General features: G+C 39.8%; 1 protein-coding gene across 4 annotated transcripts in view; it reads right to left on the bottom strand.

Annotated features, from left to right (window-relative positions):
* The window catches only part of Amph (amphiphysin), a 186,299-nt gene that overhangs the window by 29,275 nt on the left and 139,871 nt on the right, over positions 1–17,153 (bottom strand). For all 4 annotated transcript variants that reach the window (XM_027409380.2, XM_035441502.1, XM_035441504.1 and 1 more), the window contains exons 8-12: positions 13,984–14,059; positions 13,300–13,382; positions 10,763–10,901; positions 9,502–9,630; positions 2,346–2,462 (exon numbers count right to left, since the gene is read on the bottom strand). In XM_027409380.2, the coding sequence (XP_027265181.1) occupies positions 2,346–2,462; positions 9,502–9,630; positions 10,763–10,901; positions 13,300–13,382; positions 13,984–14,059 (544 nt within the window). The remainder of the gene's footprint in view (positions 1–2,345; positions 2,463–9,501; positions 9,631–10,762; positions 10,902–13,299; positions 13,383–13,983; positions 14,060–17,153) is intronic.

Below are 17,153 nucleotides of genomic sequence, written 5' to 3'. Positions count from 1 at the left end.
GCAAAATGTTTTCCAACACTAGGAGTTATCATATCATTAAGGGAATGCAGACGTCAATCCTTAACTAATGTGCTTTCCTCTCCCTGCTATCTCAAGAATATATATTATGACCAGTTTGATGGCAAACATATCTTTAAATATGCTCCAATATACTTAGAGAACACACAGATTAACTGGCAATCATACACACTGTAGGTGCCCATTAAAACATATTAATGGCAGGCCTGATGTGCACTAACTACTGATATACTGATATTTAATTATAAAACCTGCTGACCTATGAAGGAATCTGGATGGTTACAGCAGTGGGAGAGACCATTCTTTCTCCCTAAGACTGGGAATTGCTAAAGTCATATTGCTTTATACGGATGCCTTTGTATGCATTCACACCTTGTTTGGATGCACTAAAGGTAATCAGAAATCTAGGAAGACATTTGTTTTAAATGAGTTTCCAGAGGCTATAGTTGCCTTTATACAGATTTTTGTCCCATAGAAAGTCAGGCCCTGTGGTGCTGACTGATGTTCCATATACAGTCTGTCCCCATTCTAACTTCATCTCTTGGATAGTCTTATGGTAGCACCACTCAGAGAACAGTGAAAACAGGAGAGAAGGACTCCTTTGAAAATGGCACTGATTTGAATCTGCAAATGTCTTTGATATGCATTTCCTGACTATCCTGGTGGTTTCTCTATAGCCCCTTGACAGAAACAGATAATGAAAAGCAATATAATACAAATCTCTTCACAGTGTGGACAGCAGCAGCATTTTCTCCAAAGGAAGAAACAATCCCTAAACATAGTGTGTATCGCTCCTCCAGATCCTGAAAGGATATGCTAACTTGTATGAGCAGTGCAGATGCCATGAGATAAATTGTTCCTTGGCATCTAGAATATCAGCTGACAACAAAGTATCAGTGATAGGGAAAGGAGGTGACTCTGCGTGAAGGGGAAAGTGGATCTCAGAACCTAACAGCCTTTTGCAGTCTCCTTCAACCTGAATTTTCTCCTCAGAGAGGAGAGGCAAATGTGTAGATTCCTTTAGAGACACCAGACAGCCAGAATTGTTTCCTGTCTGGCAGGAAAGAAGACTGCAGGGACATGGAGCTTGCCCTAATTGAGGTAATTTATGTACACTGTGGATCTCCTAGAAGAGTTTAGAGACATCCTCTAAGAGATACTTTTTATTGCAGGGTTAGTTGTATTTGTCTACTATAACTCCTTACTCAGTGCCACATTAGGGTATTACTTGTCCCATTTACAACAAATAGGTCTTCAGGAGGCGCTAAGTCAGATTAGTAGAGAACAGATCAGCAAGAACACTGTGGGCATTTGCACTCCTTGGGAAGACTGTGTATATTGGGCATTTGCACTCCTTGGGGAAGAGTGCATGCATTGGGTATTTGTACTCCTCAGGAAGGAGTTAGCTATAATGCTTCAAGTCAACAGGACTAGTAAATTAATTCCCAATTCAAGTTTGTAATACATTTTAGTTTCAGTTTTTGGTTTGTTTGTGAATCTTGAATTTTGTCAGTCAAATGTGAGTGCCCTCATACCCCCGACATACACAATCAATAATGCCGATTGTGTTTTGGTCTGAGACAAAACCTAGGTTGGCTCTGCACTTTCAATCTTCCTACAGCATCCTCCTGAGGAGCAGGACTGCAGGTATATACCACCACATTTCATCCAATTTTGTGATGACTTCCTTCCATAAGAATTGGCAATTATACACTACCACTCCAGAAGTACCATTCATACATCCACAGTACACACACCCAATGCAAGGATCCTTCTGACAGAAAACCTTATCACAATAACCACTGGAAGGGGAGAGAGTGAAGAAGTGATGTGCAAGAATGACACAAGAAACAAGGCACCCTACGTCCACCTGGGATCAGGAACCAGGGCAGGGTTCTGCAAGCTGGAAATGAGTGCAGCTTCAAGCTCAGAACTATCCAGGCTACAAACACATTTCTGTGGAGGAGGGTCTGATGGTTATTCAAATAAATCTTAGCTTGAAAAGGAAGTAGTGAAGATAGGAAACTAGAAGATCTTTGTTTAGGAAGGCATGAAGTGTGTTATCAGAACCTACACTTGTCTGTGAGAAATGAGGCATGTGTGAGACATGACTGAGGTAAACAGCTCAATGGCAAGAGAAGACTAATGACACAGTAATATAAATATTTGGTACTAATAAAGCCTTATTTCTATACCTTACATATAGGGAATATCTTTAACCAATAAGAAAAATTTATAATATTCAGTTGAACGGCACATGGATCAGTGGGTAGCTAAGCATAATTATTAAGGTTTGTCATCCCTAACATCCCTCGCTCACTTTATACCTGAGACATGGGAGAGTGGGTGGCCGTAGCAGAACCTGCAGGAGCCACGTCAGGCTTGAAAGGGTCAAAGTCCAGATCCAGCAAAGTCTCCTCCTTCTTCACCTCCAGGACTTCATTCTGTGGAGACAGATGGATAGGAGTTCATGGAATGGGCCAGGGGGGATGTCCACTGAGATGCCCCTAGACATGTTAGTGCTTCATGCAATGCAATGATAAAGTCTAAGCATGCACAACCCATCTTCCCGAACATGCCCCAGGCTAGATTTCCCATCAACGGGAGGTATCAGAATACCACACAGGTAAAAGAAATATCCTTTTTGAATATCTCAAACTATGCAAATCAGAAAATTACACAGAACAAAAAGAAACCTACAGATGACTATAAAAATAAAAAAAATGTACTGAGACCTAAACCCATTATTATAACCCATTTCTGTGGTATACCTCTATGATGCTAAGACATAGGCAGGAACCAATGACTGCTGTCTGCCATCTCATCTTCCTCAATCTCCCTGTGGTTCCCATGTATGGACTGAATATGAAAAGTGCCTAGATGCTCAAGTGTGTGAACACTCAGTACCCACCTGCTGGCACTCTTGGAGGAAGATTATGGTAACTTTATGTAGAAGTGTTAGAAGGAGGTTCTGAAGTTTTATAGCCTGTCCCCTTCCTATCATTCCTCTCTTTCCTAACTGTGGTCTCAATGTGACCAGCCATCTTGTGTTCCTGCTGGCATTCCCTTCCTATCATGATAGATTGTCTCTCAAACCTTGAGCTGAAATGCACTCTTTACTTCAGTTGCATCAGGAATTAGTACTCCATTCCTAGATTTAGTTATCATATGATCCATCCAACTATTTGTGTGTGTGTGTGTGTGTGTGTGTGTGTGTGTGTGTGTGTGTGTGTGTGTGTGTTAAGAATAGTAAAAGGTAAAGAAGACAGAGCGTGCTATGCCACTCAGTACTTGCCACAAAATGACCCCTCCAACTTCTGTGAAATAATCCTTCTTTACACTATGAATATTTATTACTGTCATTGGCTAATAGGCTAGTAGTTGGGCAGGAGGTTAGGTGGGAAAGACAAACTGAGAATGATGAGAAGAAGGAGGGAAAAGTTAGGGGAGACTCCAGCCAGCCACCTAGGAAGCAAGTCATGCTACAGGAAAGATAAAGCCACCAGCCATGTGGCAATACATAGATTAATAGAAATGAGTTAATTTAAATGTAAGAGTTAGCTAGTAACTAGACTGAGCTATCAGCTGAGCATTTATAAGTAATACAAGCCTCTGTGTGTTTATTCGGGACTGAGGAGGGGGTTGGGACAGGAAAATACCACTTATATCCGCCCTGTAATGTTTTTTAGTTGGAAAGGCAGTAAGCAACTAAGACACAGAATGAAAGTCCTATTATAATACTATAAGACTGCATTATTAGCATCTGTTCACCAGTGGCAATGGGACACAAGAAAACATGGACTTGAAGTTGAATAAATCTGGGCTCAAGCTACAAAGTAAAGGACAAAACTGAGACAACATCTCCACAAAATGTACCACAGTGACAGGAATCAGGGGCAGTTTCACATAGTCAAATAACATGTTTTTTATATTTGGTATGTTTCATTTTTGAACATTTGGTTGTATAGAAATTGAAAGGTCACATCAGTGGGTCATGTGCGACAAGACTGAAGTGTTTACAGAAAGGTTTTAAAGAATGGGTATTGTTTTCATTACTGGTCAAAAAAACAAAAACCAAACTTCAGAATACAGAGGTGCCTCAACAGGTGGGCGGTGTAAGGGTAACACTTTAGCCTCCTGCATTCACTGTGCAGGAAAGCTGCTTGGGTATTGCTCTTTGTGCCCCCTTTTAAAGGAATAATGCATCCTTATCACCTAGGTTGATACTATAGTTACTAAGTTATTTTTAATATCCAGGGATAGATTTTTAATCACATTCTTACATATTATTATAAAATGTAAGCATTTTCAGTTAAACCAAACTTAAAACATAATTTTTAACTTCAGTTATGTGTCCCTTTAGTTATAGTTTTTAGTTATGTCTATTCATTGTATAGAGTGAAGGCTTTCATAAACATCTTTTGAATCGATCGTATTTTGACCATATTGACCCCACATGCCTTATGCTTTCTCCCATCCCGTCCTAGTCCCTTTCTTTTCCTAGACAATTTGCTTCTTCTTTCATGCCATACAACACATAATATGTCCTCTTTTCATGATAGATACATATGCTCCAATATATCTCATATATATGCTCCAATATTAGTCTTTAATAGACATTTTTCTTCCCAAAATACTTCTTTTGTTAATAATTCGAGCATTAAAACTGATTACCATGTCCTTTGGAAATATGGAACACAAAGTTGAAAGGGTGAAGTGGTAGGAGGGGCCTGGGAGGAGTTGAAGAGGGGATTTGGAGATGGCTATCATCAAAATATACTATATAAGTGTGTGAGGAGGAATAAATAATATATATTTTATAATTCCAACAATGCCCCATATAGAATTTTGGAAAAGGTTTGCCTACCAAAGTATCATGTTTCCAACATTGCACATAGACTATTAGAAAAAAGGGGTAACACAAGGCAAGCTCTTTGCTTCCATTGAACACAAATTTATTAATCAAATCTAGAAACCAAAATAATGGAAGAGTTGGGCAGCATGTGGAAAGCAGCTCTGAATCATTCTGATGGAAAAGCACCTCAGGGAAATGTCTGTCACTGTCTATTAAACCCAGAACTCTGTGGGAATGTGCTAAATCAGCACATGAAAGAACCTTACTCAACTCTTTGCTCTCTTCCTTCTCCTCCCCCTTTCCCTCTTCCTTTCTTCTTAGTCATCTTCCTCTTTGTCCTCCTCCTATTCATCATCCTTCACCTTCTCCTCTATTCGCATTCCCCCCTCCTTTTTCTCATCATGAATTACAATGTTTTTCTGAACAAATTTGGAATTCTAATCATATTTATGGATTATTGGATAGAGGCTGCTGGGGAAGTTATCAACAGTCATAAACTGTAAATCCCATGAAATACACACATGACAATAATGGTCTGGCAAGAGATGCTTAATGATGCAATAGCCACACTGATATCTTGGGGCAACCAACAGCTATTTGGTTGTACCAAGATCCACTGAATAGTAGGGAATCTGTGTTAGATACATGTAGGAAACTAGCTTAGAAGTCACAGCTAGAGAGGTCATAAACTCTAGAGGAAGACCTACTACTACCAATTTGCCAAACAGATACAGTGTCCAGTTGCCTTCCAACTACTAAACCTTATACCCACATATGAGTGCAGTTCTTATCAAAGGATCTCATTTTAAGAGAACCCCAACTGAACCCCAAGCGGCCAGCCAGTAGAGAGTTCTCACCTCTTCTAATGCTCGGACCAAAGGAATGAACCTCAGACTGCTCTGTTCTCCACCAAACCTTAGAATTCTCCCAGCTCCTGTCTCTTCCTGCCTTATATTCCTTGCTAATTCTGGGATTAAAGGTGTGGGATCTCAAGTGCTAAGATCACCTTTATGTGAGCTCTGTTTCTCTTTTAGACTGGATCAATTTTGTGTAGCACAGGGTGGCCTTGAACCAACAGAAATCCATGTGCCTCTGTCTCCAGAGCACTGGGAGTAAAGGTGTGTACCACAACTGCCTGGCCTCAATGGCTAACTAGTGTGGCTGCTGATATTAAAGGTATGTGCCACCACTACCTGGCCTCTGTGACTAGCTAGTGTGACTAACTTTGCACTCTGATCTTCAGGCAAGCTCATTTGTTATATCATAAATAGAATGGCACCACAGATGATAACCTGGAATTGTGAGCTAAAATAAACCAGTTATCCTTTAAAAAAAGAAAAGAAATGCCCACTGGTACAACAGTGGCATGGATATCATGGGAGTAACCAATCACTTTCTGATTGGATTTAAGACCTACTCTTCAAGTTAAAAATCTATTCCTGAGGGGCGGGAGAGATGGCTCATCGATTAAGAGCACTGACTGTTCTTCCAGAGGTCCTGAGTTCAATTTCTGGCAACCACATGGTGGCTCACAACCACCTTGAGTGAGATCTGGTGCCCTCTGCTGGAGTGCAGGCAGAAGAGTGTGTACATAATAAAACAACAACAACAAAAACAAAAATTATTCCTGGTGCCACTATTGGGCCAAAAGCCTGAGGATAGACAGGTCAGAGAGACTATGGGAAAGCCTGCTACTATTATTCTACTAAATGGATGTAGATTAAACCAAATCATAATGAAATAAGCTTATATTCACAGATTAAGGCATGTCTTAGCCCTTGTCAGAGACACTTTTTTGTGGTAGATGGCACTTAACACAGAGACCCACAACTTGTTAAAATAAATGGGATCATTGTGGAAGAGGTGGCAGACAGAGTACAATAGCCAGACAAGAAAACTCTTTTGTGGACACAACAGGGCAATTTCACATATGAACTCACAGTAGCTGTGACAGCACACACGACACCTGCATAAGCTCAAGCCAGACAGAATTTCAGCATGGAAAGGGTGTATGTGCATAAAGTCCCACCGCTAGCTGAGGAGCTACCAAAATTGATAGCTTCAGCTTTGGGGACAGGGAGAGTCAATTTTCTTTAAGGATGTGGTATTTAGCAGATTGACCACATTTTAGTGGAAGGCCATGACCTCAAGAATACGTGGGGCCAACACAAACTGTACCTGAAGAAGAAAATGAAAAAGAAGGAATAAGAGGCAGAGGAAGAAGACAAGGAGAAGAGGCAGAAGAGAAGGAAGAGAAAGAGGAAGAAGTTGTCAGAGTTTGATGAGTAGGGAAGAGTGTGGTGTGGATCTTGGAGGAATTATAGAAGGAGTGAATTAGTACCAAAATATCAGTTATGAAATCCTCAAAGAATTGATAAAATAAAGCATAATAATGGATTCATGCACATGATTGCTTTTTACTGTTTAAGTTCTTGGGAGGAAAGTTTAAGAAAGGATGAGCTATCCTTTAACAGTTTCATTTTGTGAACAAAAAAGCTAGGAAATCAGAAAGGCATTTTGGTCTAACATTCCATAGTGTCCTATGAGTACGCAAAAAGCATTTCCCACAGGAAGTTCTGAGCTATCTCTAAGGTTTGGGCCATGAGAGGGCTCTGCAGGCTTGCTGGAGTTCTGTTCTCAGCCCCAAGCACACAGCTGGGAATGTGTTGCTGCTGAGACGATTTTTCCATCAGACAGGATAGATTTTACTTCTTACATTTGCAGCATCTGGCCAGGATGAACACAAGCATTTTTCTTTTCCATTAAGTGCATGATAAAAATAGCCATTTGCAGCCATAAACTATCTTCTAAATGCAGGATGACTCACTTAGAAAAAAAACTGAAAAGAATCATTCTGCATCAATGTAGGGAGAAATCTTTTCAGAAAATTTTCATCTTTCTAGTTATCAATACTTCATTTTTCATCAAGAATTTGCTATCTTTCCTTTATTATCCATTCATCTGTGCATTGCTCAAAATATTATCACCCTGAATATACAATTCGTTAGCTTATAAGTCCTGATATACAGTCTTCAATGCATCTAATATTATAAGCATATAACATGTATGTGTCCAAAAATCCTACATGAAACACTTGAAGTAAAATTGTTTTAAGTGGGACAGTTGTAAATGGCAGTGGCTTGCCTAGGCAGCTCAGAGGACAGAATATGTTAAGTCACTGCAGCAGTCAACATCACTGATTTGGACCATGTAGACTTCCATCTCTCCAAGTGAGGTCCCAAGACTAGAGACTGCTAGATGTGTTAAAAATGAATCACAATGTTGCTTTCAGCCACAGAAGAAGAAGCAACTGAGCAAAATATTTAAAAAGACTGCAAAAAGGCAGTTTCTATTTGAAATAAACTAGATTTTTCCACTTAATAACTCAAGATGACAAACTAAAATATAAATTCCATTTCACATCTCTGCACATCTTGATGTGAAAACAGGATCCATTTGGTGAATGGAAATATTGGATTTCATGCTCTGTGATCCAGCTACTGGAGCCAGAGTGCCTTTCAGATAAACCAGAATCCCTCCTCTTTCTCCCTCTTAGATTAAAATAAAACAGGTTAAATAATGTCTCCCACCCCCAATAGACTGCCATATGTTTCTGGTGGGTTTTAATTTCAAAAATCAACTGAGCTTCCATCCTGAAGGGCTCCCTCTCCCCTCCCCTAACCAACCCTGCTCCCATCTCTTCCACTCAAGCAAGAGTTAATGCTTCCAGAAGCACTTGAGGACACTCCTGGCATCTGTAATTTTCAAAAGTACCTTGATTCTCCCTCTCCCCACCATGAGGGTCCTTGTAAGGGAGCCAGAAAACTTCAAATAAAAACACTTAAAAGAAAGAACACTTCTAAACCTCATCTTTACTTCTGAACTACTCTGTGTGTCATCTTCTTGCCATTTAAGTAGCCTCATCTCCTAGACAGGGATGTCCTCAGCTAAGTACACAGGCTTCTAGAGGACTAAAAGTCCCTACATGTGATGGAATTGAGAGGAGGCTACGGGTGGACATAGGTAAAAGCAACTGAGAAAGGACAAGCCAGCCTAAAATATGCTCAGTGCAATTGTTAATATAGAGAACCAGAAAAAGTCTTTGGCTAGTAGCAAATGTGTAGGCTGATGCAATCTGGAAATAAACATGTGTGTCTAAGAATCAGAGGTTGCTAAGTCCAGTTGATAGGATAGTAAAGGTCAATGCTTTGGTAAAGACAATGCTTTTGTGAAATAAAAATGACCAGCAAACTGAAGTAGCAACATTAGGACTGCATAACAATACAGCCTAATTCTTAAAATATGAAATTGATAAATTCTCAAGGGAGGGAAGACAGATTGAAAGAAAGCAGGCCAAAGTGTACTCATGGTTACGTCAGAATGGTAAGATGACAGTGACTCTTCATTTTGTGCTTTCAAAATATGCTCTGCAATAAATAATATTCTACTCAGTAAATATTAGCATACTCAAATCTATACATTGTGCATGTAATCCTTTTTACACAAATAAAGCAAGCCCAAGTGACAATATCTTACTAATGGCTCAATATCTGCTGCTTTCTCTGTCTGCAGCTGCCCTGAAATTCCCTGCCATCATGGTACTTTCACAGACATCCCAGAGCACTCACCTGGGAAGGTGTTGTCACATTGATTTCTGGAACAAAGTTGTCTTCAAAGAAATTGATGATGTTCTCCTGCTTCAGTTCTTTAGTTGGGGTGACTTTAGGCAGAGGTGGAACAGGAGGCCCTTTCCTTGTCTAGGAAGCATCAAATAGAAACATGGTAGCCAGAGATGTTGTGCCATCAGACAGACTTCTGAAAGAAACTGAACTGTCCATAGGTGTAAGCCTGCTTGGCTCAAGTCAGGAATCCTGTCCACTTAGGGGGCTCTCTGAACACTGACAAGCAATGGTCTAATTGGAAGAAGTCATTGGAATGGTCATGACCTAAGAGTCCTTGCATCTCAATTTGAGCACTTCCCAGGGCTGCAGGACCGATGATGTCACATGGAGGCAAGACATTCTCTCAGCTCAACTACAGATGATATCTCTTGTCCACCGAAAATCAGAATTTCAAAACAAAAATTAAGCCCATTTTTTGTTTTGTTTTGTTTGTTTGCTTTTTTCCAATTGAATCAATGAGACCAACTTCCACTTCACTTTGCACTCCAGGATTTTGAAATGAGAACTTTACAGTCTATTGCATGTATCTTCTTACAACTTTCAGCTTCAGCCATATTTATTAAAGCTTATACTGGACCATGGATGCTGAATGTCCCTACAGAAATGTTGTTTTCAATCAATGTAGGGAAATCAAGTGGTATTTTTTCCTTTTCAATTCCCTTTGCCTGGTCCTTATAATTTCTTTTAACTTGTTTTTACTGAGGGATCACTTACTCATATGTAACACAATATAGGTGATGGAATACCAAACATTACTGCAGTCCTGGGTAGTCCTTGACTCCAGTGTAGCCTCCAGCACTGAAAAGGAGGTCCAGCAAGAATGCAGAATAAATGGAGCTTTGAAGATGTGATTTTTGTTTTTCAAGGTTAATAATTGAACTCAGAGCATGTGGTAAGCCAAGCAATTGTTCCATCATTGAATAGACCCCCAGCCTCTGAAAGGCAGGATTGCAAGAGAAAGTAGAGATAAGTACTTTACAGCTCAAGAAGCTGGGGTTGGGCAAGATGGTCCAAAGGAATCAATCACTCAGAATAGAAGCAAAAAATCAAATAGAAAAACAGACTGATCATAGTGGTACTAATGTCTACTATCTCATACCTTAGTTTTGCCACAGAAACATTTTATAATACCTTGTCACCACAGAATGATGCCCGAGAAAATCACCTACCCATGAGTTCTACCATGACCCCTGTATACACTTCCTACCTGTGAAGGTGACCTGGGTCGCACTGGGGCAGGAGACGCAGGTGCTAGTGTATGGTTGGGACTGGCTGTTGGGCTGGGCAAGGGTGAAGGCTCCTCTGGGGGTGATGGTGTCTTTGCAATGCGAAGAGGACCGGAATCACTGGATGGACACAGAGGATTGAGCAAGAGGTCTTCTGAGAAGCAGGACTCCTGTGACCCAAGATTCTTTATCCCAGAGAAATCCTGAAGCTTAATATCATTGTTATTTTATTCCCCATTTCCAGGCTAATTCTAATTGTTACCAATAGTAATAGATGCTGACAACTGGCACCACTTAAATTGTTCCCTATGAGCCAGAACCCAGCCATGCATGATCACTTTTCTTTACATCAGCCATGCAATTTTGACCCCACATTAGATATGCAAAAGGCAGAGTGTAAATAAGTTAAAAATAAGAAAGAAACAGTGTTTTACTATATTTGCATTTAGATCTTAGTACAAATGCCTTGTTCTCTCCACATGTCAAACAAGCTTCAAAGATTTCCCAACATAAGATATAGTAATAAAACCAGCTTCACTTTTGATAGACAGGAGAATCATGTCATGCCACAATCTATAAAAAGCTACCCAGAAAACTGTCACTTTTGTTTTCCAAGGCATCTCTGGAGAGTGTTAATAAATCTTCTGTGAGAGTGGAGGAGTCACCCGTTACTTTTTTCCATGCTTTATGAAACAATGACTAACTCAGACACGTTGCAATGTGCCAGCAGACCACATGACAGGTGAGATTCCATAACTTCCTGAGAAACCACCATGTTCTAGGCACCTTGCCAGGTGCTTGGGGACAGCTTAACATGATGACTCAGATGGCAACCGGGACACGTCCTACTCTCTAAGAACTTCTAAGATAGCAGCCAGAAGGAACAGAGTCTGTGATCTAAATAAGAGAACAGACACAGCAGCATGGTCTACACATTCAAGAGCTAAAGGAGTGTACTCTTCAGAGAGGAGACACTGCATCAGTGGTTCTCAACCTTCCTAATACTGTGACCCTTTAATACAGTTCCTCATGTTGTAGTGACCTTCAACCATAAAATTATTTCATTGCTACTTTATAATTTTGCCACTGTCATAGATTATAATGGATATCTGATATGTGACCCCCAAAGAGGTCATGACCCACAGATTGAGAACCACTGATCTACATGATTGGAGCTCTGGGCCAGCAATCATGACCTCTGACTGGAAATACTACCAATCTAATCTCTAGAGACTTCCCAGAGAGCTAACTCACCACCTTGCTCTGCAGAGGAATGTAAAAAATAAATAAATAAATAAAAAGCAAGATTAAGAATAAGAAGAAAGAAGAACAAAAAAGAGACATTTGTTAAGTGGCCATGATCCTACTTCTTGCTTTAGCTGATTTTGAAACTGGTATTTTCCAAATATAACTAACTGTTGATTTCATTTCCATGTGAGGAAGTCATTCTTGGTTTCTTTATGTACTTTGCTTTTACAATAACCAAAAGTCATTTGGATATTCAAACAATGTTGGATCCACAATTCTGTCTCTTTCCTGGCTCCTTTTAGGTGATGTCCTTCCCTTGGAGAGAGAAGACACACTTGCTACTCTGGCAGCCACAGCAGGGGCACAGTTATGGCCAGTCTCAGGAGTAGCAAGTGATCAAAACAGCCGTCATCACACACTGACATATAGAGAGGTTGGCACTGCATATGTTTGTGAATAATACTATAAGTATATTCCTATGAGTGTTTTCAATGACTGATATAAAACCTACAAGTGTAGAATCTTAGAACTGAACATCACCTTAGAAACCATTTCATTCCACAACACTCCACTTTTTCTATCAATTTTTTAAAATGAGCTTTTTAACTATACAGGTTACTGGACTTCAGCAAGGAAAACAGAACCAATTGACCACAGAGGCAAATTAACCCTTTAGAAACTAAAGGGCTTCTGATGCTTGCTAAGCATGGGTGGGATAAAAGAGACTTCAAAATCATAAGAGAAAGTAGGCATACAATCAAATCAAGGTAAACAGCTAAGATGTACCACTGGACCCTCAGTCTATTACTGGCACACTAACAGCAACAGACAATGGAATCATGATAAAGTCATGTTGAGCGGTAAATGCAAGGCAGAGATAGAGGGTAGAGAGGTCTTCCTACTTCCTTCCTTTCTTCAACAGATAAGAATCAGCATACAACTTTGTAGTCTTTGAATATTTTCTATTCTGGGTAAAGTAACAAGTAGAAATGATCACTATCTCACACTATTGCTCTCAGGTCCCATGTAAACCAGAGAGGCAGTTACTTACTTGTACAATGATCAGTAGCATATTGAGGTATCTGAAGGCCAGAAGGAAGTATAAAAGCCCAAAATCTAAGGTTGGGATCGCTCTTGGTGAGAAGGGTCCTTTTAGACTTTTACAAGGTATATAAAACAATATAATGTGCTCTCCAGACTCCAGAAAATTCAATGAATAGCACATCACTCGCACATGAAACAGAACTAGCTCTGAGGAACAGTGGCCTACCTGGGAGCTCCTTGAATGCTGAAGGCCTTGTCAGCATGCTGATCACCAAGTTTCGTCATCACTTCATAGAGCTTGTGGCAAAGCTAAAGGGACATAGGCCTATTAGCTACAGGACATCCTAGTGCCCACCCATGCTATTCTCTCTAAGAAAGAAATCATTTAATGAGAGGCTACAATTACTCTAAGAATTAGATTGGTCTCAGGGTACTTGCAATTCCATATATCAAATTTAAAATCTACAGCTAAGAAGAAATAAACCAAACACTAAATCAATCAAATATGTATTCACTAGAATATAAAGCAGAAGAGAAAAACTGGTTGTCTTAATTCTATTAGAAATAGTCCTACGGTTTCCTAACTACAAAAACAATAGTAATCAACATGGCTGATGCTTTTCTGAATATTATTAAGACCAATTTTTCATCAAGTTAGAACATCACTTGAAATTTCAACTTCAACCAACAGAAGAGGAAAACAAGATAGTAAGGCTATGATAAAACTTTGGAAGGATATAGAGATCTGTGTGTTTACGAATGGCAAAAAGCAGTGTGATTCGTGCAGAGAGTAGTGACAAACCACTGCTACAGGAACCATGTAAGAGGGTAAATTAGTCTGTGATTGTGTGCCATGCCCTTTGCTTCCTTTGCATTGCCTTCCATAAGGGACACAGTCACCATTACTCACCACTGCAATTTCCTTGTGAAACTTGGCCTCGAGGCTGGAGACATTTTTGAAAGTATTGACATAAAAGCCAACTCGTCTACCATGGAGAAACCCAAAGGAGAAACCAGTTAGAAAAAAAAATGGATTTTAATGGCAATGAAATAGCATATTAAGACTGCTTCCTATACATAATTTTGAACAATGTTGGATTTAGTAACATCTTATAGTAAGCCTAACTTTTCTTTGCTGTTGAGTACACAAGCTGCCCATTGGCAATATCTCAAACACATTTGGAAAGGGAAATTATGGGAAGATGCTGGGACATGAGGCAAATTCCATCTGTCTTCATCTGAGATCCCTAAGAGTAAGCACAAATGCCAAATGGGGACTTAGCCTGTCACCCAAGGATAAATTTCAAATGAAAATATCTGGACTCTATTTTACTTTATTCTGTTTAACTCATCTGAGTAACAACAACTTTAATTCATTTTATTGTTTCAATAAAATTCTCAAAAATAACTAGTATCCTGATTGTTTAATTAGATCTGAACTCTCAGTTTAAAAAAAGGAAACTTAATGATCTCTTGCTTAAGCAGAACCTTGCAGTGTATAGTAATGGAAAAACAATGAGGGTGGATGGAACCAGGAACCATCAAGGTGCTTTTATTTGTTCCCTTATTTGATGCTCACACTAATCCCTTGGAGCAGTAATCCTCATTTACTAGAAAAAAATAAATGGAGATTAACTGTCCAGTGTTATGCAGTTCACAGGAAGAGAAAACCAGGGTAACACACCAACAGAGATTCTAGGAAACAAGGAGGACCCTAAGAGAGACATACATGGTCCCCCAGAGAAGGGGAAAGGGACAAGATCTCTTGAGCTAATTGGGAGTATGGAGGAGGGGAGAGGGAGCTAGAAGAAAGAGAAGGGGAGAAGAGGAGGTGAGAGTAGGACATGAGAGAGCAGGAAGATTTAGTCAGGGGAAGAATAGATGAGAGCAAGAAAAGAGATTCCATAATAGAGGGAGGCATTATAGATTTAAAGAGAATTCTGGCACTAGGGAAATGTCCAGAGATCTACAAGGATGACCCTACTAACAATCTAAGCAATAGTTGAGAGGCTACCTTAAAAGCCCTTCTTTGATAATGAGATTGATGACTCCCTTATATGCTATCCTAGAGCCTTCATCCAGCAGCTGATGGAAGCAGAAGTAGACCACCACAGCTAAACACTGAACTGAACTCTGGAATCCAGTTGCAGGAGGGAGGAATGATGAACAAAGGGGTCAAGACCAGGCTGGAGAAACCCACCGAAACAGCTTACCTGGACAACAGGTTGCTCATGGACCCCAGACTGATAGTTGGGAAACCAGCATAAGACTGACCCAGAGCCCCTGAACGTGGGTGTCAATCAGGAGGCCTGGGCAGTTTTGGGGGCCTCTGGTAGTGGGTCAGTATTTACCTCCATTACATGAATGGACTTTGGGAGCCCACTCCACATAGAGGAATACTCTCTCAGCCTAGACACATGGGAGAGGATCTAGGCCCTGCTCCAAATAATATGACAGACTTTGAAGATCCCCCATGGAAGGCCTCACCCTCCCTGGAGAGCAGAAAGGGGATGAGATAGGGGGTATGTGGGCAGCAGGGGTAGGGGAGGAAGAGGGAACTGGGGTTGACATGTAAAACAAGCTTGTTTCTAGTTTAAATTGGTCTAATTACCATTATAAAAATAATATATATATAGAATATAAAACCCCCAAAGAGGAAAATGTAATAAAAAATCATAGAATCCTTTACTATAACAATGATGTTTATAATTTCAGTATCAGCTTAAATTAGATGTTTTTGAATTTTAACTAAAATAAAATCTTAGAGCCAAATTTAAGAACTCTGAAATGAAGTGACAGTTCAATGGTAGGTAAATCTGTCCCATAAATAAGGCATTATTTTTCTGTGGCTTATCTTATACAGTAATCCCTGCCACGTTACACTTATTTCCTATACCAATAGTCACCATGTGACCCAGACTTCACATATTTTTGTAACTACTTCAAATCCCATATTTTCCATATATATGCATGCAGATGGTTCTTTGTATCCATGGTTCTGTACACTGTGTTTCAACCACCCATGGATTAAAACCATCAGTAAACAGAGGGCATCTGCACCGAACAAACTGTATTCTTTCTCCATCTTATTTTCTGAACAATTTACAACAGCTATTTGCATAATTTTATCATGGCATTAAGTCTTCTAAGTACTTTAGAGATGATTGTGCATAGGAAGTTATACACAAATATTACATTATTTTATGTAAAGGGCTTCAGTAGCCATGGATTTTTGCTTTCCCCTGGGGGTTCTGGGAACCAATTCTACACAAATACAGGGGACAAATATATGCATTTTCACACGTACATATACTTATGCATATAAGAAAATGGTAATAAAAACCCTGGCATAATGTGTTTGGGAAACAGTAATGACTCAGATGAGACACTAGAAGGTGAGAGGCAGCTGGATCTCAAGGGGGGAGGCCCTTGCCAGGCTGAAAGTCACATTTATTCACAGACTAGAAGAAGCATGTAGATTATGCTTTGAGATAGGAGAAAGGACATACTTTGCACTTGAATTTGAAGAGACAAGGTCAGACATAGCTATATGGGAAAGGAGAGACAGTGTGGGCACTCTGACAAGGCTGTATAGAGGAAACCACTCACTAGCTGAGAAATGTTTCTGGAGGTTCAAAATGGAATATATAACCCCACTTTCTTAGGATATAATCAAACCTTTGTTTGTAATTACTCAACAAAACCTACAAAACTCTTGGTACATCCATAGTAGTAAGCTCAAATGGTACCAAGGAATTTCAGTGAGCATTTGGATCAATTTTTCTTAAATTATAAAAGCAATGTATAAAACCACATGGGAATGGCAAGATGCCCTTGTAGCTCCTATGCTAACAAATATAAAAAATGAATGGGTATCGACACAAACATCTAAAGAAACCCAGCTGCAAACATCTACTTGAGAGGACACATGTGAGCTGGCCAGGAAGATGGGTAGTTACTTGTCTTCTGCTTTGATAAAACATCATGACGAGATTGTAACCAGGCTTACAATTCCAGAGTGACAAGAATCTGTAATGGTGATAGCAGCATGGCAGCAGTAGCAGGAATCTGAGACTACAT

The sequence above is a fragment of the Cricetulus griseus genome, chromosome 3 (genome assembly GCF_003668045.3).
Source record: "Cricetulus griseus strain 17A/GY chromosome 3, alternate assembly CriGri-PICRH-1.0, whole genome shotgun sequence".
Lineage (NCBI taxonomy): Eukaryota > Metazoa > Chordata > Mammalia > Rodentia > Cricetidae > Cricetulus > Cricetulus griseus.
The sequence above is the reverse complement of the archived record's forward strand: the minus strand, read 5'-3'. Positions and strand labels throughout refer to the sequence as shown.